At 38.7% G+C, this 26517-nt stretch overlaps 2 protein-coding genes across 3 annotated transcripts in view; one reads left to right on the forward strand and one right to left on the reverse strand.

The window, feature by feature from the left end:
• The window catches only part of LOC306850613 (alpha-(1,6)-fucosyltransferase-like), an 86229-nt gene that overhangs the window by 44291 nt on the left and 15421 nt on the right, over nt 1–26517 (reverse strand). Inside the window, exon 2 of one of the 2 annotated variants that reach the window (XM_079386329.1) lies at nt 15087–15134. The exons of the other annotated variant lie outside the window; for it this stretch is intronic. The gene's annotated coding sequence lies outside the window, so the exon portion shown is untranslated. The remainder of the gene's footprint in view (nt 1–15086; nt 15135–26517) is intronic. 2 annotated transcript variants of the gene reach the window in all.
• LOC306850049 (E3 SUMO-protein ligase ZBED1-like) lies at nt 20451–25011 on the forward strand (the record flags this gene model as incomplete). Its single annotated transcript, XM_079385456.1, has 5 exons — nt 20451–21321; nt 21594–22213; nt 22302–22465; nt 23691–23805; nt 24931–25011. The coding sequence occupies 5 exons, from the start codon at nt 20451–20453 to the stop codon at nt 25009–25011; spliced, it is 1851 nt and encodes a 616-aa protein (XP_079241582.1).

Consider the following 26517-nt stretch of genomic DNA (forward strand, 5'->3'; position numbering starts at 1 on the left):
TGGAAGGTTGTCAGATGTATTTAGTGTCAGGTTAGCTGATTGAAGTTGCAGGATAAAGTAGGCCTTGATTCTGCTCTTTTTATGAGCCTGTACAATAGATGACCTTTGCTCTGGCACGTGTGCTAGAAATGCATGCGAGAATATGACAGAAAGAGAAAGAGATTTGGAGGACAAAGGAAAAATGAGCTTGTCATTCTGGCCTTGAGCTATTAGTGAAGAAATTGCAATATGTGCTGGTATATATAAAGAAATATGGTTGTACACCGAGCAAACTGATAGATGGATTTAAAGTAAAAGAAAAACCTGAGATATTTTCAGCTTTTTCATTAAGATCTGTTGCACTGTTGCAAAGTATTGCATAGATATCATGCGAGCTGTGAATTTAATGCCGTACACGCTATGAAATGTTACTCGGGTCACAGGTGTGAGAGGCGGAGAGATGTGGGAAGCGTTTAGGGACTTGTGGCTACGCAAAATGTGAGCATGATACCGGTGCCAAATCTGACGGTCTCAAACTCTCCATTTAAGTCTTGATGAGTGAGAGAGTGGTATGTGTTTTTGACATGGCGATTACATTCCTTTACTGTGAAACAATCACACAGGACTCTCAAAAGGAAGAAAAGAAAGCATACAACAATCAAAAAGAGTAGTATTTAGAGGGAGGGAAATACATTTTTCAAACCATGGAAAAAGATAATGGCACTTTCCACAAATAGGGTACAATATAAGGCACAACTCCTAAAATTGTATGTTTTTTTCTTTCAAGAGATGGGGGATGCTTAACTTTCAGAGAATGTTGACTGTCAACATCAAAAATTGTTTTTGCAACCTTTTCTAAATGTCTAAATACAGTTAACACATCAGTGTATATATTTAATACAGTTGCACATTAAATAAACATCAAAATAAAATATACATACGATACTTTTTAAATGTTTGGTGTCAGTGACACCAAACATACTTTTATTTAGCATGGACGAATTAAATTGATCAAAAGCGAGAGTTATAATGTTAAAAAATATTTTAAACTTTCTATTCATCAAAGAATCCTGATTTTGGTTTCTACAAAAACATTTTCGACATTGATAACAATAAGGAATGTTCCTTGAGCACCAAATCAAGAAAATTATATCTGAAGAATCATGTGACACTAAAATCTGGAGTAAAATCTAGAGTAATAGCACTTGCCATTACAGGAATAAATTACATGTTAATGTATATTAAAACAAAAATGGTTATTCAGAGCTCCCAATATTATTGTTTTTACTATGTTTTTGATAAATAAATATAGCCTTGATGATCATGTGATTTCTTTCAAAAGCATTAAAAAAAATCCCCAATCTTTTGAAAAGATACGTATAAATAATAATATATTAATATATAAATACTTAATGCAGTTATATATTAAATAAACATCTAAACAAAATCTATCATTATGAAAAATTTCTCAAATCTATATAAAATTTAGAAAAGGGTAACAAGATTGCAAATTTAACCTAAATTAAAATATCACTCATAAAGGATTAACGAGTTTGGACCAATTGTTTGTTTGTAATTATTGATAAACATGAGTATGAACATTTGAACTAGCTACTTTTAAAGCGAGGCCAATTTTGTGTAACATAACAAATCCAGTACATGATATTTGTGGCTGTGAGAGAGATGATATAGCATTTTCTTTACTGTGGTCTATGAGCAGAAGACGATGCAGTGAGTCTGGGGGTTGTTCAAAACCAGACTCAGTGTCTCTTCTTGTGCTTGCGTAGAGTATTGATCTGCTGATTATTGCCTGGTTAATGAGCAGCACTGATGATTCCACGAGTCGGTCTCGCTAGAAAGGGCTAATCGCTATGAGTGCTTGAGTGGACATGTTAGAACTCAGCCTGCCTCACACTCACCACCTCTGGCTACACTGAATGCACTGATGTGGGAGCAATCACGCTAAAGTCTCACCCTGTTGTTTCATGGGTGGAGGATAAATCATTTAATCAGCGGAACATATGTCTCACCTCAGTTCTCTCTCGCCTGCTATTGTTCTGTCTTGGTTTTTCTCTATCTTGCTTGTCGGTACCGATTCTCCGCTTCAGTGGAAGGAGGCACAGCCGTCATGTTTGTCTAGACTGATCTGGCAGACTTCAACAGTTCGTAATAGCTCATCTAACCTCTCTTTCCGCCTTTGGCACCATCTGACTGTCAGGCTACCCTATAATAAGTGTTGAGAAGAACAAGAAGGAATAGTTCACCCAAAAATAAAAATTGTGTCATTTACTCACCACATCTTTCGAAACTTGAATGACTTTCCGTATGACCACTTTTTGATGCTTTTATAGTGCTTTTTTGTCCTTTTTGGAGCTGGTCCCTTTCCATTTTCACTGAATGGAAGAGCAGCTCAGAGACTGTTAAACTTGTCCTTTGATGCTTCATGAAAGAAAGTCATACAGAGTAAATGATGACAGCATGTGCCCTTTTAGTTAAGGACTAGTGGTCATTCAATTGCCACGTGTGTCTTGTTCCCGATGTGTTTCCATGTCCTTATTTGTTTTTTTTTCCTGTTCTCGTTTGGTCCCCATTTTGTTCATTTAGTCCCAGCCGTGTTTTGATTATGTTTCAGGTGTGTCTCGTTTGCCCCTCATCAGTTCTGTCTATTTATAGTGTGTTCTGCCCCTTGTTTCCTGTCTGCTGTTAAATGTCTTACTTCGTTGGATGCCCTGTCGATTGTTTCATTAAAGATCAGTTTATGTTGAAGAAACTCCACGTCTCCTCGTTTCCCCGTTCCACGGGAATTGTGACACCAATATGGGTTTCTAACGCTGATGCTGATGCCAATAATTTAGAGGGCAAGGTGGTTGATGGCCAATATAAAGCTGCACTCACACAATTTAATTTAAATGTGCACATTATTAAATTATAAATACAATAAATCAAAGTTAACTAACCCCAAACTATTGAACTTCTTATTTCTTAATCTTAAAAGATTACTTCACCAAAAAAATTAAACCCTAATTTTTTCATCATTTACTCAACCTCGTGCTATTCTAAATCTGTACGAGTTTCTTTCTTTTGTTGAACACAAAAAAAGATATAGCCATTACTTTCATATTATGGGGGGAAAAAAAGAACCGTCCCCAATATTATTGTTAAAAGTTTCAACTAAGGGATCTTCTAAATTTAGGGTTTGTTGCAGCTGGTTCCATACCCTTATAACTCATGGCTGCCACTTTCAGAGTTTAAGCCAACCATCTTAAAGTGACAATAGAGTTAGAGTCATGGAGCTCTGGCTGATCCTGGCACCTCATCCTCCTTCTTTACAACCACAATGGAGGCTCTCACTGCATCCAAAGACTCTTTTCTAAGCAGCACTGCCTCCTCTGACATCCCTAAACAATGGAGGGCAGTGATCTCTGACAGTGGCCCACAGGGCCATTGCCTGATTAAAAGGAAACAAAGGAGACGGGTGACCTCCGTCCAAGCATCTAATCTTAGAGCCACAATGAAAGACAGCGATGTTTTGTTCAATGCTTGCTTTCTCGAAAGCTGACAGTGCTAGCTGTGGATGGATGAAGATGGGGGTGGACCAGCAGAAGTCCTGCAGAGTCTGGACCTGCTCCCAGCCCATGCTGCAGAGAAGCTGATCGCTCTTCATTACTCTATTAACATCCCATAGAGCAACCGACTACAGTACACACAACACAAACACACTTAACCACCCAAGCTCCAGTGCCAACACAAAGGTCATAGCGTCTAAATGGATACATCCTCCGAAGGTTATCTGTATGTTTAATGATATGAAGTATGTGGCAGACAGTGTGCAAGAATGTCAACATCACAGCTTTCTTCTGTGTGATGCGGGTCAACACACATTCCGTTCCTCCCCTGCACTTCTGGGACAGCCGTCAGCTCATGCGGGCTCCTGTGAAAACCGTTTGCTGTGGCAGCAGCTTCAAAGCAAATATGCGATACAGGAAAGACAGTCAAGGCATTTCCATGGAACTACGCCTTTATCTGGGACTTCATCAAGTTTTAACCACTGCAGCTTATAGAACTCTCTCAAATATGCTAAAAGCGTATATGTTCCTGTTTCTATTTATTTGTCCAGGTGTGTCTACTTCAATCACATGGTCTATTATATTTACACAGTTTTCTTTGCCATTGTTCCTTATCAGATTGCAAGTGAGGGAACTTGGGAGAGTCTTGTTTATTTAGTGGTTATACATAAAAAATGTATTTTAGTTTCTCATTCCTAGGTTTATTGTTGGGTTAGTTGATTCTGAGTATAATAAAGCTGTATTTCAATTAAGGAAGTGCTAGAGCTTTTGCAGCTATTATTGCAATTTAAAGAAAGCTTAGCTTCTTTTGTAAAATTAAATAAGTAAAAGTCAGCATGATATTTCTATTTTCTAATTGTATTGAACAATTCATTCATGAATGAACACAACAAAATCGCCACAACACAAAGAATAGGACTAATTTCATTGTGTTGTGCTAATTTCATTGTGTTGCACTTATTTCTGTTTTGTTGCAGCTTGTTTCCATTGTGATGTGCTCATTTTGTTGAATTGCGGCTTGTTTTCGTTGTGTTGTGTTGTGGCTTGTTTCTGTTTTGTTGTCGGTTTTTTTCCATTGTGTTGTGCCAATTTTGTTTTTGCAGGTTTTTTACGTTGTGTTATACTAATTTTTGATGTGTTGTGACTTATTTCCACTGTGTTGTGCTAATTTTGTTGTGTTGTGGCTTGTTTCCGTTGTGCTGTGCTTATTTTGTTGTGTTGCGACTTATTTCTGTTATGTTGTGCTAATTCTTTGGTGGTGTGGCTTGATTATGTTGTGTTGCGGCTTGTTTCTGTTGTGTTGCAGCTTATTTTCGTTGTGTTGTGCTTATTTCATTGTGATGTGGCTTGTTTCCGTTGTGTTGCGGAGATTTCATTGTGTTGTGCAGTACTGGGCCATCGTACCCATGGCTCACGGATGTACGTTACAATATAGAAGAAAATAACTGTTGCTGCTTCCATGTTGGCCAAAATAAATAATAAGAAATAATAGATTTTTAAATAATATTCATATATTTTTCTAATTTCATTTAATTTAAAAGTTGAAATGCAAATTTAAAATTATATAAACTCAAATTCAATTAATAAATGTGGTGTTGGCCAGTAAAATCTGAACTACCAGCAAAATAAAAAATAAAAAAATCTTACTGCTGAACCTCGGTGCTCTCCAAATGTGATAAGATCACTTCAGTTGGATATTTATATCAGTGATAAATGGGTCCACAGTATGTAGAGTCAATCAAGTAGGGCTGATTTTTAATCATTATTTAATCTTATCAACCCATTACGCAATACATTTTCTGCCACAGTGCTCGATTGAAATAATAAGACAGGAAATGGCATGTACGATGACTTGAGAATTTTTAGTAAGCTCACATTACACAGTAATGACAGACTCCATGAAAATCCCCATCACCCTTGCCATATAGATAAGAGCAAGTGAGTGCTCTCGATAGAGACGCCATGAGCTGACTTTATTGGTATTTAGTGAAGGAAGCTCCTATAAGCACCGTCAAGCAAACAAGCCCCTCAGCCAACATTTCCTGAAGACCACTAACAGCTGTTGCTAAGCAACTTGAGCATCTGCAGCAGGGCCAATCCTGGTCAAATACACAGGCACTTCAATGGATCACTAAAACGTGCAAATAAAACAAACATCTGAAAAATAGCATCACTACAATAACTTTTTGCACACATGTTGATGTTTACATTCAGCTAATTCATTTCATTGATTTGAAATGACTAATTACGAATTTGTAATACGAATTTTGTCTCATATGCAGGTATATATATACATATATATATATATATATATATATATATTCCAGAAATGTTGGGACATTTTTAAAATGAGCCAATATTTAATTCACAATAGAATATAGAGAACATAAACGTTTAAACTGAGAAATTTTACACTTTTATCACCTAAATGACCTAAATTTATCATTTCAAATTTGATACCTCCTACTGGTCACATAAAAATTTGGCACAGGTGCAACAAAGGGCTGAAAAAGCAAGAAATTTTGAAAAGATTCAGCTGGGAGTACATCTAGCAACTAATTAAGTTAATTGACATCAGGTCTGTAACATGATTAGCTATAAAAGGGATGTCTTACAGAGGCAGAGGCTCTCAGAAGAAAAGATGGGCTGAGGCTCTCCAATCTGTGAAAGAGTGCGTAGAAAGATTGTGGAATACTTTAAAACCAACGTTCCTTAACGTCAAATTGCAAAGGTTTTGCCAATCTCATCATCTACATTGCATAACATCATCAAAAGATTCAGAGAAACTGGAGAAATCTCTGTGCATAAGGGGGAAAGGGGGAAGTGGTGTGTGGCCAAGTATGGTGACCCATACTCGGAATTTGTGCTCTGCATTTTAACCCAACCAAGTGTACACACAGTAGTGGACATACACCCGGAGCAGTGGGCAGCCAATGCGGCGCCCGGGGAGCAGTTGGGGGTTTGGTGCCTTGCTCAAGGGTCTCACCTCAGTCGTGGTATTGAGGGTGGAGAGAGTGTTGGTTATTCACTCCCCCCACCTTCAATCCCTGCCGGACCTGAGACTTGAACCCACGTCCTTCGGGTTACAAGTCCAACTCGCTATCCATTAGGCCACGACTGCCCCATTGGGTCATAAGGGTCAAGGCCGAAGACCTTTGTTGAATGCCCATGGTCTTCGGGCCCTCAGACGACACTGATTCTGTCATTGATATTACTAAATGGGCCCAGGAATACTTCCAGAAACCACTGTCGGTAAACACAATCCACTGTGCCATCTGCAGATGCCAACTAAAGCTCTATCTTGCAAAAAGGAAGCCATGTGTGAACATGGTCCAGAAGCGCTGTCGTGTCCTGTGGGCCAACGCTCATTTAAAATGGACTGTTTCAAAGTGGAAAAGTGTTCTATGGTCAGACGAGTCCAAATTTGAAATTCTTGTTGGAAATCACAGACTCTGTGTCCTCCGGGCTAAAGAGGAGGGAGACCTTCCAGTGTCTTATCAGCGTTCACAGGGCTCTGTGAACTAAAATTTCTAAATCTCTGGTAGCCCTTCGGGCAGGTACTCTTCAGATTTTGGTAGCCCGAAAATTAATTTAACTAGCCCAAATAAAATAAAGACCATAAATGTCAATCAAAAACATTTTCAATACACAAATATCAACGAATATTAAGGAAAGAGTTTTTTTTTACTATTTACAAGGCATCTGCAAAATTCTTTAAAATCTATTTAAGGCAATTTGAAAAATTATTTCTTAGTTTTAAATACGTTAAATGGTATAAGGCCTTAAAAACTCTTCAATTTAATTATATCAAATTTAAGGACCCGTGGGAGCAATGTTCCCTCTAATTAGTTTTCTTGCTGAGCAAAACTTTTCTCTATTGGGCGGACAATTCGGGCACCTGAGCAAAAGCATTCTTTATACCAGACCTGTACAGCATGCACACAAAAAAGTGTGTAACTTTTAACTTCAATGTGCTATTTATATTTGATTTGACCCTTGATGTAACTAAATTATGTACATTTTAGGTTACCTGAGAATTTTTTTTTCTGTACAATACACTGCAGTTCAAAAGTTTGGATCAATAATTTTTTTAAAGAAGTTTCTTATGCTCATCAAGGCTGTATCTATTTGATAAATAATACTGAATATTATTTCACAAAATAACATTGTGAAATATTATTGCAATTTAAAATAAATGTTTTCTATTTTAATAGACTTTAAAATTTTATTAATTCCTGTGAAGCAAAGCAGTATTTTCAGAGTCACACGATCCTTTAGAAGTCATTCTAATATGCTGATTTTTATTCAATGTTGTAAACAGTTGTACTGCTTTTTTTATTTTATTTTATTTTTTATATTGTATTTTTTGGGACCTGGGATATTAAAAAAAGAACAGAACAGAACAGTGTTTAGTCAAAATAGAGATTTTGTGTTACAATATAAACTATTCAAAAGTTTGGGGTCAGAATTTTTTTTCTTTCTTTTTTTAAAGATACTTAAAAAAGTTTAAAGAAAGTTAAATAAACTTTATTCAGCAAGGATGTGATAAATGGATAAAATTGATAGTAAAGGCTTCTATTGTTAGAAAATATTTCTATTTTGAATAAATGCTGTTCTTTTAAACTTTTTATTAATCAAAGAATCAAAGAAAAAAGTAACACAGGTTCCAAAAAAATATGAAGCAGCACAACAGTTTCAACACTGATAATAAATCAGCATATTAGAATGATTTCTGAAGGATCATGTGACACTGAAGACTGGAGTAATGATGCTGAAAATTCAGCTTTGATCACAGGAATAAATACTATTTTATAGTATAGGTATTAAAATAGGAAACCAATATTAGAAATTGCAATAATATTTCACTATATCGCTGTTTATTTCTGTATTTTTTAAATGAATACAGCCTTAATGAGCAAGAGACTCAAAGTCAAAGCAACAAGGTCAATTATTTATCAGGTTTATAATATAGCCCTAACATAATATATTATCAAAACAAACTATTTAAACTGATAGAATAGAATAGAAACTGAAGCAAAACTTAAGCTGAGATCTGTAAGTTAAGTATAAAAAATGTGAACATATGAATTCTTCTATAGCTGTCTAAACATCATGATGAAGTACAGTTTGTACAATACTCTTGTGTGTGACTGAACATGTTTCAGAGTTTTTTTACCATTCTTTGCCCATCCTCCATTATTTCCAGCACTTAATCAAGCCACTCTTCTTTAATACATGAGGACGTTTTATTTCACATGTCAGTGTGTTTGTGTTGTCTCTCGTGTTGAGCGCACCGCAACTATTGAAGTTTTCAGTTTCTACAGCGACTCGTTTGGTGCATATAGTTCTCTTTCTATGAAACCTGTAAACCGCATTCACCGGCTCTAACTCTGTCGTGACATCAGCTCTATAGCGGTTTGCCCGAGCATTGCTATTCTTTCCCTTTTACTGGTGGCATTCAATCAAATGTCTTCCCAACTCATTTTTGTGTGCGCAAGGCACATTATTTCTTCTGCGCGGTCAGCTTAGAGGGAACATTGCGTGGGAGCCCTGTATTTAAGGTAGCCCGTCGGGCAGGGCAGTGATACATTTTGGTAGCCCGACTGGAAAACACAATAGCCCTGGGACGTCGGGCTAGCGATTTTGCGAGTCCTTGTTCAGTTCAAAAGCCAGAATCTCTGATGGTATGGGGGTGCATAAGTGCATACGGTATGGGCAGCTTGCATGTTTTGGAAGGCACTATGAATGCTGAAAGGTATATAAAGATTTTAGAGCAACATATGCTCCCCTCCAGACTACGTCTATTTCTGGGAAGGCCTTGTGTATTTCAGCAGGACAATGCAAAACCACATACTGCAGCTATTACAAAAGCATGGCTTCGTAGTAGAAGAGTCCGGGTGCTGAATTGGCCTGCCTGCAGTCCAGATCTTTTACCTACAGAGAACATTTGGTGCATCATTAAATGAAAAATACGTCAAAAACAACCACAAACTCTTGAGCAGCTGGAAACCTATATCAGGTACGAATGGGACCAAATTCCAACACCAAAACTCCTGAAACTAATAACCTCGATGCCCAGACATCTTCAAACTGTTTTGAAAAGAAGAGGAGATGCTACACCATGTAAAACATGTTCTCACCAGGAGATTGAAACCAACATGTGTGCTTATGTCTGCTCATATGCCTGAGTGCGCTTTCTTTTTATAAACTAGAAGTGAAACATAAAGGAAGTCTGAATGCTGTCTAGTTGTTCTGTTTATATCTATCAGAAAATTTCAAAATGAGTAAAAGGTTGTGAAAGGTTGTCAGATGTCAACAGAATGGTAAATGACAGTCTTATCACATGCATATACAATTCCTGCCTGTCATCAAAGCTTTGGAAATAAAAGCTCACACATCTTTTTATCAGTAGTGATCTTTCTAATGATATAAAAAAGTAATGCTCAAAGAGACAAGCAGTGACCAGCAAGATCTTAAATTTCAAATGGGTTCCTTACAGGAGTGTCTCATTTTACCCAACACCCTAGAAAAAGACAGTTCTGCAATTCTCTTGTATTTGCTTATTCACAGATAAAATGAAACTTGTTTATTTCAAGGTTATTCGATGACTGAATAAACCTTATTTGACAAAAAAGGCAAGTTTAAAAAATAAATTTAAAAAGTCTTAAAAAAAGAATACATAAAAAAAAAACTGATTACAAATTTATGCTTATAAAAAGGGTAATTTCTTTTGTATGCAGCATGGTATTGTCATTTAACACTTTGGCACAAAAGAGGATTTTTTTAATTAAATATTATATAATACAACAATTTCTTACATTTGGTGGTTACAAACTGATATATGAGAGACAATAAACAAACAAAATAAAGCAAAGCAAACAATTATGACAAAAAAAAAAAGAGATCTAAGTCAAAACATTACAGCAAATATGATGCATCAGCACAATCTGCAGATTTGCCCATCAAACTAATAAATGCTCAAAAAACACGCTCTTTCTTTTCCTTAATAAAATGAATCCTTTCCAAATGCAATATCTTTCTCAATTCCATGATTCACATATCAAACGTTAGCACTGCCTCAGACTTCCAATTTTGTAAAATCAGACGTTTTGCAAGTAACATGCTGAGGGCAACAGCTTGTACTTCATATTTGTCCAGCCCCGTTTCTGGTGCCACCACACCAATAAATGCCATAATAGGATCCGGTATAATAGTTCTGTTATATACCTCAGAAAGATGACCAAACAGCAAGTTCCAGAAATTATTGAGCTTGTGACATGTGAGGAACTGTTGTCCCTTCTGCAGCCGAACATTCTGGACACAAAGATGATATCTCTGGAGAAAATTTCGACAACCTACTTTGGCAAAAATGAAGTCTGTGAACAACCTTAAATTGAATCAGACCCAAACGTGCATTTATTGAACTATTATGAATATTGTCAATGCAGGATTTCCATGTCTCCACCGATATATCTGTGCCCAGTTCCTCCTCCCAGGACTGTTTAAATCAGGGGTGTCCAAACTACGGCCCGCTATCACTCCTGTGGCAGCCCGCGAGGGATTTAAAAAAAAAAATTATACAATACTGCAGAGGTGGGCAAACTACGGGCGTTTTCATCCAGCCCGTGAGGCAGTTGTTCCAATATGCAATATCAGTACAATCCAATAGATGGCGCTGTAGCCTGTAGTGCAGTATATAACCCCTGATTTACACCATCCCGCCGCTCCAGTCAATCCGCGGCACGTTTCAGAAGCGGCTCTCTAAAGAGAGGCCCCTAGTCTATTTTTGACGGACACCGCGTTCAAGCCGCACAGAAAATACTAAATAAAAAGTCAAAATAGCTATATACATTGCAAAACTGGCACCATTGTAAATAAGTTACGTTTTAAAAATGTGAAAGTGTTCATTTGCTTTGAAAAATGCCTTGTATTGGAACTGTTTTAAAAATGCTTAAAATACTTTCCAGTATCAGAACAAATGCCAGTGTTATCCTCCTGCTCACGGTACTGTCATTTTGTGGGGAAAACATGGAAAAAATTTGTCGTTTTATCTTGCAAAGATATGCTTTCTTCTGTTTTCCACACACATTTATATGAAAATGGATATAGTACTGTTTTTCTGGATTATAAATTGCGTTTTTTCATCTGAAATGTGCTGCTATTTCCAAGGCGACTTATATAAAGCAATCAAGGTCAAGTGCAAAGCGCACACATTAGGATTGGTGATGAATGAGAAAAGTCAAGTGAGTTTGTTTTGAGTTTGTATTGTGCATTTTCCAGCAGCCACGCCGCTAGTTTCAGTTCCGCTTTAAATATTTAGGCTGGGCGATTATAATATATGTTTATAGTGAATGCCACTATAATTTGTGTTTGTTTTTTACTTATGTTTTCGTTCTTTTTTCTATTCTGAACACTGCTAAATTTATAGGATTATTTGTGGAGTGTAGGGAATATAAATACATGTTTCTAATGTTTGTAAACGTTTCGTTTATTTTACATTATTTCTGAATGAAATGATCAAATGTGTCTTATACATTAATTGATTTGCACACTGATTTATCTGTGTGTCATAAAGTGCTCATAAAAATAGGTAGAGATGGTACAAGAATAGAACTGCCATGTAGGTACAAGTATACATAGTACAGTAGTAAGTGAGTGTCAATTTAGAATTTTTCTTTAATAAATCAAAGCTTCATATTATGCGGCCCCTCACTTAATGTGGAAAACTTGATGTGGCCCTCGAGTCAAAAAGTTTGCCCACCCCTGGTTTAAATGCTTCTGAGGATGTCGGACTCTGCTCCAAAATAACATTATATGCTCTCAACACAGATCCCTTCTCAAAAGGCTTAATATCTGCCATCCTATCCAATACAACATGTTGAGGTTTCTGCTCATAGTGTACAATGTATGTTCTCAAAAAATGTCTTATTTGTAGATAACGAAAAAAATGAGAGGCTGGAAATTGGTATCTCTGCTGAAGATGGTGAAAGGATGCCAATCGATCCTCTATATATAAATCTTTCATTTTGACTATGCCAGCTTCCCTCCAAGATCGAAAACTTGAATCAGTTAAACCTGGCTGAAAGGCACGATTCCAGCAAATTGGACTATCTATATACAGTTTTGGGGCTTTAATTATTTTCATCACCATTTTCCATATTCTTAATGAATGATGAATCACTGGATTATAATTATATAATGCTTTACTCATTTTCACTGGGCTATAGAGAATTGCTGAGAGTGAAGTATGTTTACATGAAGAGTGTTCAATCTGAAGCCAAGCCGGCATGTCTTGAAAATCACAACTTGGGAGGCAGTCTCTCCAAAATGAAAAAATATTCAAATGAGCGGCCAAATAATATAACTTAAACTGAGGAAGTCCAAATCCCCACAAAAGAGGAAATTTAAAAAAGGATATAACAAATTCGGACTGTAAATACAATACTCTAAGAAGTCACCGTGTTCATGTTTAAGGATGTATCAATTTGAAAAGATATTCAGTCAACAACATTCGGTTTGAAAGCTATATTAAGTCCTGCAGGACAGTTTCTTTCACATAAAACAAAGACATGTCAATACCTCGCCTCAAATGTCTACTCATTAGCTCTCATGGCAGGACTCTAATGCATTTAGCAGGTTCGGCCTTTTCTAGGAACTTTTCTTTGCTCTTAATGAAGAGCCATTAGAACGTTAGAGAGAAACCCAGGTGTTTCTGAAGCGAAATGTTGGGCTTTGTGCCATCTGTCATCATTTCTTACACTGAGAAAATGGAGAGCCACATTTTGAGTGTCTATCTTTAGGAAGGGCCTAATAATGAAACTCTTGAGCTATGAGATGTGGCACATTTGCCCCCTGACTGTGTCGCCTGATGGAGGGAAGACAGAAAAAGAGAAAGAAAGAGCAAGGGAGAGAAGAGGAGAGTGTTCTGAGGGGGTTTAAGGGGAGTGAGGCTGAGAGGCTGCTGTCATGCTCTAGTTGGCCTGTTGAAAGATGGTTGAGACATGTTTAAGAGGGTGGAGGAGGGGGGTTTGTGCCGGCATTCTCCTTCGCTGAGCAGCAGCTCCGAGCCTGGACAGACATAGCAGTGGTAACAGGGCTGACTCACTCAGCCCACACGCAGGAGAACGCTTATTCACCCAGAGAGGAATACTAACAGTATCACAGCCTCATCTCAATGCTCCCAGACCTGTTGCAAGCTCTCAGAAGCATGCAGAATGAACATGTGTGAAAACTGTAAAAATCATTCATCAGATGCATATTCAGAGAGGCACATGTGCACTGAATCTGAATGTACTGTAGACTAGAGCTGCAGCAATACAAACATATGCCGCAAATTTGGCCTAAAATCTCTATTAGCACTCTCAATATTTCACTTAATTTATCTATTAACAACATTCAATAGTGTATATAATGTTCAAAGGTTTGAGGTCAGTAAGAGTTTTATTGTTTAAAAGGAATTAATACTTTTATTTAGCAAGGATGCATTACATTTATCAAAGGTTACAGTCAAGACATTTATAATGCTATAAAAGATTGGATTCTTTAATTAAAAATGTTGAACAGTTTCCACAAATCATCATAACCATTTTTCAAATTGATAATAATATCAAGACATAATATCAAGAAACATGTTTCTTGAGCATCAGCTCAAGAAGCACATAAGAGTGATTTCTGAAGGACTCTGAAGAGTGGATTAATGGCTGCTGAAAATTTTGCAGTCACACAGGAATAAATGAAATTTTAAATATCAATAATATTGAAATAATATGCAACCGTGGTGAGCATAAGAGACTTCTTTTAAAAATATTTTTAATAAAAATTAAGCAGACCATAAACTTTCGAACAGAAGCATTTTTCTGAGTGCAATGAAAAAAGCACATCTCAAATGCTGAACTGCATTTAATAGCATTCTGTGATGGAAATGTAATAATTAATTAAAAAAGTTATTTTCAAAATGGATAAAAAAAAAAAACTGGGATGTAAAGGCTGAAAAACTCACTCAGTTATTTTTTTCATGATATTACATCAACAGTCATCAATGATTTACTTTACTTTCCTAGAGATGGCCTCATCCAGACTCTCAGCCATGTTAGTGAATATTATTATGTTACATAATGCTTATAAAACAGAAAATGTTCCACATTTAGAAATAGGACATATATAAAATAATTGTAGATTTAAAAAAAAAAAAAAAAAAAAAAGACGTTTATATATCTGTCCACAGACCCCTGCAGGACCTCCATGGACCCTAGGGCTTAAAAACCCCGGCTTTGGATCCTTGAATTGATATTTTACTGTAGTGGACATCAGTGAAGTGAGCCGCATGAAACTTATCCAGCAGATTCACTCGCTCACATTGACGCACTGAGGGTCTCTCTTCTGTTCAGCCCAGTTTCAATCACAATCCCATTATTATATTGCGATGATGGATTGTGATATATTGAATCGTGTATTGCAATGCAACACCTAGCCGTAACACAATTGTTTACCACAGTTAAACAGCACATATGTAGACCGACACATACAACAGAGACAGCTTACCAAACTATAAAAAGCTTAGCTGGGACATGCGCGGATGATTCCCTCCCCCTGTAACATAAGAAAAAATATTCACGTCACTGACACAAAGTAAATATTCTCCTCTTTTTTTATAGTCAGCAAGAAAGCGTTCTCAGACAGGGGTAATTTGTCTTCTCCTCAAGGGTATTCATGAAAAGGACTGGAAGGCGCGTGCAAGTGTCAACAGTAAAACTTTGGAGCTGAAGTATTATATGTGAGAGAGATGCTGTTTTGAGAGCCAGAAGCATCCGTTGTTCCTATCATTGATGCTGATGTGGACTGCTCTGACCAGCGACACCCACTCTCCCCTGCTGCCGTGGCAACAGAGCTCAGGATGAATGGTGGCATCAGTTGTAATAGAAAAACATTAGGCAAGGCTCAAGTCCAAGAATGACATACCCGTACACACACACATTTATAAACGATATGAAAGTCCGTTTTTGCCTCAGGGCACAAAATAAAATATATTAACTTTGAGAATAAAACATCTATAATGACAAAAATTAAAATCACATATTTAATAAATAAATTTCAATTGTATGTTTTGCAACTTGAATTTAAAGAATTACATTTTAAGGGCCAGATTTACTAACAGCTTGTGCCAGCGCAAACCAACTTTGGCGTTAAAATAGTACAGTCAGGATTCACTAAAGACGCGCAGTGACAAATAAGCACCGAAAAGGCATGGACACAGTTATTTTTGCGCCTGACCTTATTGAATATGCATTTGTAGGAATTTCCTTTTAATATTTCAAATTTATGGGAGGAGAGTATTCAAATGAATCACGCAATGCGATTTACTAACATTTACGTTCATCAAATTACTGGCATTTGTGCTATTATTTAATACTTAAACTGTTTTCTGCTTGAAATGGCTGTAATTACTGTTGGTAGGAGGAGGCACTGCAGAGAACAGAGAGGTAGAAGGGAGAGTATTTTTTCCACACGTATTAAAGGGTTACTCCACCCAAAAATTTTGTTATTAATCACTTACCCCCATGTCGTTCCAAACCCGTAAAAGCTTCGTTCGTCTTCGGAACAAAATGTAAGATATTTTGGATGAAAACCGGGAGGCTTGTGACTGTCCCATTGACTGCCAAACAATTAACGCCAGTCAGTGGTTCAATCTGAAATATATGAAGCAACGAGAATAAAAATAATGAATTTATTCAACAATTCGTCTCATCTGCGTCACCATAGCACCATTTTGGAGAACGTAGAAGACGTATCCGTGTGGCGCAGCTGACACAGAACACCGTTCGCAGTTTGATCAGTACGCAGATGAGACCGCAGATGGACTACTTTGGCGATGTCTTTCATACATTTCTGGGCCTTGACAGTGTTATTTACTTGGCAGTCAATGGGACAGTCAAAAGCCTCCTGGTTTTCATCCAAAATATCTTAAATTGTGTTCTGAAGATGAACAAAGCTTTTACAGGTTTGCAACGACATGGGGGTAAGTGATTAATGACAAAATTTTCATTTTAGAATGGAGTAACCCTTTAATATATTAGGAATTCCAGAAGAACACATTATCCGAACATATTGTTTGCCAAGCCATGAGTTGCTACAAACCCTCAACTAGGTGTCAAGCAATACCAGGTCAATTAAAACTTGCAACCCTTCAACCCTTTTCAACGTAGTGTGACTTCTTTATTTGCAACTACGCTAATTGGCACTGCGCTTGGTAGGCTATTAAGTTGGTTGATATGTAAATGAGATGTTGCGTTGTGTTCTTTAATTTGTTCTTCCTGTTTTAGAATTGCGCTCTCACGCTAATTTGCCCTGCTTAGTAAAACTGACCCTATGTCACAAATGTGAGATATAAAGTCATATTAGCTACATTTATATGCATCCAAATAATATGTTCAGACTGAAAGGGGTGTGATTCGATCAATAGGAATAAACTAAGCATGTAAACGCTCAAATATGATTTCCTTCTCAATCGGAATTGTGATGCAGATGTTTATTAGAGCCCTTTCAAAATAAGATTTACATGGTTGTTGGCTGTTTACATGGTTTACTAAAATGCATATGTTTATTTAACTGATCAGTGAATGAGACTAAATTTACTAAATACTTACAAAAAAAACAAAAAACAAAGGGGCTATGACATGAAGTTTTGTTTAAAATACATAAATGCACATGTAGCCTAAACTAAAATGTAAATCAGGTTGCAAAATTTAGGGTTCATATGATTAAAAATTTTAGAATCTGAAATCAGACGGATTGCATTGACGAAAATTAGTGCACATAAACTTACTAAACTTACCTATTGTGTGATATTAAGTTGAAATTGTGAAATATAAAGTCACAATCACATAACATAAAGGCACAGTTACCATTGTATTTATTTATTTTAAACTCTGAGGCAGAAACAGGCTTTCATTAAACAACTTGAATTGTTTTATGTTGGGTTCAAATAACACCCGCTTATTCTGTGAACTGACAACTGCGGAAGTGACTTTAACATGGCAACACTTAGGGAAGATAGGAATATGCATAATTAAGATACAATTTTGGATCAAAATAACAATCCTGGTCTCATGTGAAGCAAAACCATTTCCCAGGGGGAAGTAAAGGAATTCATATTTCATAGCCCAGCACTCTCAGTATAGAAGAAGGGAGAGTCGATCACAAATCTTGTGCTCTGAGTATTAGAGCACACACAAGGCAATGCTAGTTATGTTTTATTAAATGCTCTCTTCCAGAGCTACCTCACCTATGAGATGCCAGTGCTTAATATTTTAGTGCCAGACATTGGAATTCTGACTGAGGAAGGGGAGATGTGTGGATCCTGTCTCCGCAAAGTCCAATTGGAATGATTTATGAGCGGTTTGGTCATTGGCATCCCAGTCAGCTGCAGGGAGGGTTTCCACCGCAGTGTCTGTTCTTATACTTTGGGATGGCGACAAATTCTTTGCACAGGAAAAGTGGCAATTTCTGTCATACCCTAAGGGTCTGCTCACACCATGTCTGATGGAAAAAAATAATAGAGTTTTCACATGATTCACACCAAGTGCAATACTGGGTTTTACTTCTCCTCTTCCTTTCTGGGGTTTTCTCTTAAATAATGTGTTTGGTTTTGAAAGTGAAGTCCCTCCTCCAAGTGCACAGTTGGTGATGTAATGCTGCAGGGACTGTTCGGTAGCAGTCTGCTACAAAGCCGGCGTCAGTACAGCTCAAACGGGACACTGATAAGCAGCCTTCTAAAACCCAAAATGGCACACCCTATGGCCTTGTGGATTAAACAGGCACTGTTGCTGCACTGGAAGATCAGTTATCTATATATCTATATAGATAGATATACATCTATATCTATCTATATGTATATATTATATGTATATAAAATATCGATATACACTTCTAAATCTACAAATGTAATTAAAATACACCACTTGTCAAACTGACAAATAAGTATGCATAGAACTGTATTTTATTCTGTATTGAATTGTATTAAACTGTAATAAAATAATGATAACACCTTAGTATAGGGACCAATTCTCACTATTAAAGGGTAAGTTCACCCAAAAATAAAATTAGCTCATATTTTACTCACCCTCAAGGCATCCTAGGTGTATGTGGAAAGGAAAAGGAAAGGACGTGAGGCGACCCATACTTGGAATTTGTGCTCTGCATTTAACCCATCCAAGCATACACACACACACACACACACACACACACAAACACACAAACACACACACACACACACAGCACTGGCCAGCCAATGCTGCGGCGCCCAGGGAGCAGTTTGGGGTTCAGTGCCTTGCTCAAGGGTCTCACCTCAGTCGTAGTATTGAGGGTGGAGATAGCGTTGGACATTCACACCCCCCCCACCTAAAATCCCTGCCAGATCTGAGACTTGAACCCGTGACCTTTGGGTTACAAGTCCGACTCTCTATCCATTAGGCCACTACTGCCAAATGACAAATACCGGAGTTATATTACAATTTGCCCTTGCTCTTCCAAGCTTTATAATTGCACTGGGCGGGTGTCTTTTTTTGTATTCTCCAAAAGTAATCAAATAAAGCGCATTCATCTATAATAAAACATGCATCACGCGGCTCCAGGGGGTGAATAAAGGCCTCCTGTAGCGAATCAATGTGTTACAAACACTTTTTTTCTCTCACTTCCACTAACTGTCGTACACGGAAGCAGTTCCGGGCGGATGACGTAGGACAGAGGCGTAGTGCATGTGCCGGTGATTAGTGACGAACGTGGAAGCATGGAAGAGAGAGAGCAAAACAAAACACTGGTCACAAATTAGAAGCACAAAATGAGGATATGTAAAGAAAAAAAGTTGGAGTTCGATATAAGCCAAGACTTTTTTTTTAAGCCAAGACTTTTTTTGCTAAAGTAAGGAAATTTTGCTTCCTTTGCTCCTGTTAACAAACTCACGAGACTAGCATATCTCACCAATGCATGCGCTGCGCATACGTCCTACCTCATCCGCCCAGAACGGCTTGCACGTACGACAATTAGTAGAAGTGAGAGAAAAGTGTTTAGAACGTTTTAAATATGCATATTTTCTTACAAAAATGCATCGATTCACTACAAGAGGCCTTTATTCACTCCTCGGAGCCGTGTGAGGCACGTTTTATTATGGATGGATGCGCTTTATTGCACTTCTTTTGGACTGTTGAAAAAAACCACCTGCACAGTGCAATTTTAAAGCTTGGAAGAGCGAGGACAATTTTTAATATAACTCTGATTGGATTCGTCTGAAAGAAGAAAGTCATATACACCTAGGATGCCTTGGTAAAATTACGGTTGAACCACTGATGTCACTTGGATTATTTTACCGATGTCCTTGTTATGTTTCTGGACCTGTTAACATTGCAGTTGCATTGCTGTCTACGGAGAGTCAGAGAGCCCTCAGATTTGATCAAAAATATCTTAATTTGTGTTCCAAAGATGAACAAAGGTCTTATGGGTTTGCAACAACATGAAGGTGAGAAATTAATGACAAAAATTTCCATTCTTGGGTGAACTAACCCTTTAAAATATTGTTAAATTATGTAAAACATTGCGTTAAAAAGATCAAATGAAAACTTAGTAATATTTTTTTTGTCTTGTCCATTGCTATCACAATTAGGGCTGCACGATATATCGCAAAATTATCGTTATCGCGATAATAGTATATGCGATATCCGTATCGCAGAGAGTTGCGATAATTAAAATTTATTTTATGTGCCAAGCATTTGTTGCATGCATAGGTTGTCCAAATTTGACCAATCAGAAGGGGCTTTACCACGTTTATACCCGCCTCCCAAGTAGGTGCTATATGCTATTGGCTAGACCGGGCCCAAAGGTGAATCTAGTGGCTCAGAGCAGAAAGTGGAAAATATGGCGGGAGTAGAGACAAGCGAGGAAAGTGACAGCAGCGAAGAACTTGTGCCTAAAAAGAACTGTACGTCTGAAATATGGCAGTATTTTGGCTTCAAGAAAGACGACGTGTCACAAATGCAGGTACTGTGTAAGTCGTGCCGAAAAACTGTGGTCACGTCGAGAGGAAATACAACGAATCTCCACAGTCATCTGGAACACAACCACAGGGAGCTATATGAAGACTTCCGAAAATGTAAGGCCAAATCTACCAAAACGGCTAACGAAAAGCCAAGTAACAATAAGGGAGTCGTACAGACAACCATTGATCAAAGTTTTACAAATGCAACGCCTTACGGAAAAACGTTGAAACGCCACAAGGAAATAACAGATGCTATCACACGCTTTTTAGCTAAAGACATGATGCCTGTTAACACTGTGAGCAAAGAAGGCTTTGTGGGTCTAATTAACAAATTGGACCGAAGATATCAGCTGCCATCGAGAATTTTTTTTTCTCACGTCGCAATTCCACAGATGTATGACACTTGTGTGAAGACAGTGAGCTCCGAGCTCCACCAAGTGGACTTCTACGCTAGCACCACTGACCTGTGGTCGAGTCGTACGACTGAGCCTTACATGAGCTATACCGTTCACTTTCTTACTCAAGACTTTGAATTAAAAACACGCTGTCTGGGTGTTGTGTATTTCCCTGAATCCCACACCAGTGAAAACATAGCCCACGGACTGCGGGACGTTTTAGCCAGCTGGAAATTAAAAGAGGAAAATCAAGTGTCCATTACAACGGACAACGGCGCCAATGTGGTGAAGGCTACCGAACTTAATAATTGGGTCAGGCTACAATGCTTTGGACACCGCTTGCATCTGGCCATCGGTGAGTGTTGAATGTTTATATTTGCAATAATAACTGAAAAAAATGTTCAGTTGTTTTGTTTGTATAGTTGCATGTAGACTAGACATGATTTTGGATATTGTAATATTTAAGATAATGTGTTTATTTACATTATTATATTAAATATATTCCACAGAGGCTAGTAAATTGTAGCTGACAGTTTTCTATCTCAAATGCTGTTATATAAAATTGTAATTATAATATTGCAGTGTTATTTCACCCTGTATGTCCTTGTTTTGTTCTTAACTCTTCAGAAAATGCTGTTAAAGGTGATGAGCGCATTACTCGAGCTGTTGGTCTCTGCAAAAAAATAGTGGGACATTTCTCCCACACCTGGAAGGGGAAGATGGCACTGAAAAAAGCACAAAAAGAGCACAACCTCCCGGAGCACTCCCTCATCACAGAATGCCCTACAAGGTGGGGTTCGAGGCAGAGAATGATTCAGAGAGTTCTAGAGCAGCAGCGGGCCATAAGCGACGTTCTGTCAGCAGACAAAAAGTCAAGACATTTAGTTCCTACTTGGCAGGACCTTGATGTACTTGAGTCCATAAACCAGGCATTGCAGCCTCTGCAAGAATTTACAGATGCTCTATCAGGTGAAAGTTACGTAAGTGTTTCATATGTGAAACCTGTACTTCACTTGATGAAGACCTCAATTCTTGCTGCAAAAGAAGAAGACAGTGACTTAACAAAGTCCATAAAGAGGAAGATTCTAGAGTACATGAACACCAAGTATGACATCCCTGCAACTCAAGAACTTCTGGACATGACCTGCTTTATGGACCCCAGATTCAAAGCCAACTACATTAGCTCTGACAAGGTGTCAGACATCAGAGCCAGGGTGATGTCTGAAATTGAAGCAACTGTGCCACAGGTAAATGTTAATATGACAGTAGTAAGTGACAAAGTAATGCACTATAACTAGATTTGTTTACAATATTTACTTTATTACTCTATTTTAGGAGCAGTTCCTAAGTAATCAAGATCACCAGGGCATGGGTCCATCAGATGTCAAGACATCCCCATCTCCGTCATCTATGGAACCATCGCACACTGTGGAAGTTGAATTAAACAACTACATGATGTCTCCCACCATAGACAGTGAGATGGACCCTCTTACTTGGTGGCAAGTCCATCAGGTCGACTTTCAAAACCTGAGTAAAGTAGCCAGGAAGTATCTCTGTATACCAGCAAGTAGTTCACCTTCAGAGAGACTTTTTAGTACATCAGGAAATGTTGTGACGTGCCAACGCACATGTTTAAAACCTACCAAAGTCAATATGCTAGTTTTCCTGGCAAAAAACCTGGAATAAACATTTGGCATTGCATTGTTTACATGTTATAACAATGTTTACATGTTAATAATGTTTACATGTTAATAATGCTTGCATGTTAATAATTATTTTATGCATGTGGATGTTGACAAGATGTTAGTCTTTCCACTACATACCAATTTATTTAAGCCCTTCACACTTATTTTTTATTTAATTTGTTTAATATTTATTTTTATTTAAAAAAACAGTCAAGGCAAGGAAATATTTTGTTTAAAAGATGCTCTTGTTTTAAGATGCTCTTGATGATTGCATGGTTACATGTGAATAAAAAGTAATGTTTGAGAGTAATGCGATTTTTGTTTGCAGGTCTATGGTAACACAAAACCAGAAATCAGAATATCTGCCCAGGTTTTCAGTCATTCATAGTGTTTTAAAGTCTAAATGTTTGCACCTTCCTTGACAGTTTTTTTTTTTTTAGCCTGAATTAGATTTAATTAGATCTGAAGAATATCCTGTTTATTTTAGTATGATCATTACATATATAAATGATTAAAAAAAAAGCTAATAAAAATAGCATTTCTCTAGGGAAATGTTATATCGCAAGAAATATCGTCATCGCAATATTCAACAACAATATCGCATATCGCATATTTTTCCAATATCGTGCAGCCCTAATCACAATGCCAAAAATCAAACATGTTTGTGATTGTACTTTGTCCCAAAAGACTTACTCCCAAAGCACTAGTACTTTTGTACTACTCTGTATCCTTTCAGTCCATTAAGATTTAGAATCATGCTGCATGTGCACAAAACAAAGTATATGTCATCAAGCTCATTACTAACACTGACTTACTCGAGCTTTTGCTGTAAGTCAGCAGTCTTCGAGATTAAAGGTGGAATGAAAGGTGACGTGTCAGTTGGCATGTGATGGGCACCGCTGTAACGTTTCTATTCATGCTGGGCAACAGCTGCGGGCTAGCAATGTCTCTACAAGCACGCGGGGATGAGGCAGCAACAGCAAACCACAAACTGTCCTGCAGTGTATCCACACTGTAAATGCGTGTGGATCTGCGCCAGGTATAAGCGCATATACACACATATCTCACTGGAGGAGGTAGAAGCACAGATGGGCATTTCTGGATGGCTGCGTCTCCTGGAGGGGTCAAAAGCAGGGGGAGGTGTTGGCAGGCCTGTAATGCTGCTAAACCAGCACCTCACAAAACACTCACACTTTCTCAAACATATGCTGTCACTGAAAAGTGTATGTGAAAATGACAAGAGATCTGCAGTCTTAGACAGCTAGTCAAGGCTGTATGCTGTGTGATTTTTGCTGTCCTTAATGACAGCTGCTTGTCAGATTGTATAATGCTATGATGTGACCTCAAAGAGACCTTTGACAGACTGTGAGACCTCAGCATTCTTTTATGTCACACTTCACAATGCACATTTATACGGGGTGACACATAAGGTGCGTTCATGCCATGTCAGAATTGCCATTACTACAAGATTCTGACTTGTACATTTTTTTTTTGTCCTTGTAGAACTCATAAATACAACTTATACCACCTGACCACTGTAACATCATGTGGAAAAACCTTCAAAATGCCAGTGGTAAAATATTTCTGTTTATTAATTCATAGCATTTTCTAGTGTTAATGTTAATCACACAAGAATAATCTTAAAATAAACAAAATAAATACAATACTGTTTAATATAGCTGCAATTACTAATTTTCCTGCGAAATAAATTAAGTTTTTTTCATATCACAGTGTAAGCAGTGTAAACTCAAAAGGCCAAAAATACACTAAATACACAAATATGAAAACAAAGTGAAACTATAAGCTTAACAATGCACATAATAACCAACCTGCTCCGCAGACTTGAAGCAAAACCATATGAAAACCCAAAATCTCTAAGGTCATAAGGCCCAGCTGCATAAGGCTCAGCATTTCTGACACTGCCTGAGCAGCATCAGAAGCTTCACCACAAAGACAATTAATATGTGAGGAAGTCACACAAGCAAACAAAGACTTTCTGACAAAAGAAATCTTTTACGATCTGCGGATGTTGTCTAAGATAGCGACATCTTGGCAGTGTTCCAACAGTGTACACCCGCCTCAAGATGAACTAAGTTCCTGAGTGCATTTCCATATGTGTGTGTGTGTCTGAGGTCCCTCACAGAAGAACTGGTGAGTCCAAAGAAAAAGGAAGTGGAGAGAGAAAGAAAAACGCAGGGTAGACTGAAATAGTCTGAAACAAATCTTTGTTTGGTCTCATTTCTCCAAATGCTGCTCTCTTTCTCTCTTTTCTCTTTTAGTCAGTGTCTATTAGTTTGAAGCCATCTATGAGTCACAGTGCACACAACGGGGAGGAGCAAGGAACACGAAGACGAGGATGAAACTAAAAATAACAGTCTTTATTGAAGACATCAAGGCAGGGCAAGACAAGGCAAGGCTGACACAGACAGGAACACCGGGGAGTAACGAGTAGACCAGACGAAATCAAACTGAATAGACAAGACTATAAATAATTAGATAATTAGACAAACACAGCTGGACAGTATAAACTAATAAACACATTAAACAAGGACAGGAAACAAGAGGCGGGAACACATGACAGAGGACTGACATAACGTCCCGCACCTTAACAGTTCCACCGGGGAGGGGGGGTGGGTGCTCTGGAGGCCTCTCAGGACACACACGGACAGGAACACAGGACGGGGACCTCCAGAGAGGAATAGACAGAACGGAGGCCATGGCGGAGCTGGGAGCTCTGAAGGCCATGGCGGTGCAGGGAGCTCAGGAGGCCATGGCGGTGCAGGGAAATCAGGAGGACATAGCAGGTGGTATTCGTGGCCGTGCAAACCCCCCCCCCCCCCCCCCCCCCCCCCCCCCACACACACACACAAAATTTCCATGGGCAAGCAAGGGGGTATCAGGAGCCCTCCGGGGCTAGACAGACAGGACAGGACATGACAGGACAGCCCACACAGGGCTAAACACACAGGAACAGGAAGCCCTCCTGGGCTAGCTCGGAAGCTGAGGCTTCTTCTGGGCATGACAAGGAGTCAGGGGCCCTCACAGGGTCCCTCAGCAACCGCCTCCACTTCCGTGACAAGGAGGCCACAACAAGAGGAGTGATGTGGACTGGATCCACGAGACCGAGTTAGTGGTGGGCCGGCGGGCTTGAGTCAGCGGCGGGCCTGCCACAAGACCTGCAAGCGGGCTAGGGAGAGCCGCGGACAGCGGCGTCGATCTCCCGTGACCAGCGGGCTTGGTTGAGCCGCAGACGGCAGGTTGGCTTTCCCCGAGGACGCCAGACTGGAGGGAGCCGTGGACGGCGGGTTGGCTTTCCCCGCGGATGGTGGACTGGAGGGAGCCGCGGACGGCGGCGGATATCTCCCGCGATCGGCAGGCTTGAGGGCTCGCAGCCAGTGGACTCGCGGCGATCCCACCGAACTCCCACGCCAACTTGCCGTGAGCTATGGCGGGATGATGAGCAGCGACTTCCTTGCCGTGGGGGACAAAACAGGAACAAAAAAAAAAACCTTCTCAAAAAATGAACAAAGAGCGAGGTGAGTGGGCGCCGCTTACTGTTTTGGGTCTGGTCTTCTGTCACGGGGGACACACAACGGGGAGGAGCAAGGAACACGAAGACGAGGATGAAACTTAAAATAACAATCTTTAATGAAGACATCAAGGCAGGACAAGACAAGGCAAGGCTGAAACAGACAGGAACACCGGAGAGTAACGAGTATCAAACTGAATAGACAGGACTATAAATATACAGGATAATTAGACAAACACAGCTGGACAGTATTAACTAATAAACACATTAAACAAGGACAAGAAACAAACCAAATATGGAAACAAGAGGCGGGAACACATGACACACGACAGTGGAC

The sequence above is a fragment of the Barbus barbus genome (assembly GCF_936440315.1).
Source record: "Barbus barbus genome assembly, chromosome: 30".
Classification (NCBI taxonomy): domain Eukaryota; kingdom Metazoa; phylum Chordata; class Actinopteri; order Cypriniformes; family Cyprinidae; genus Barbus; species Barbus barbus.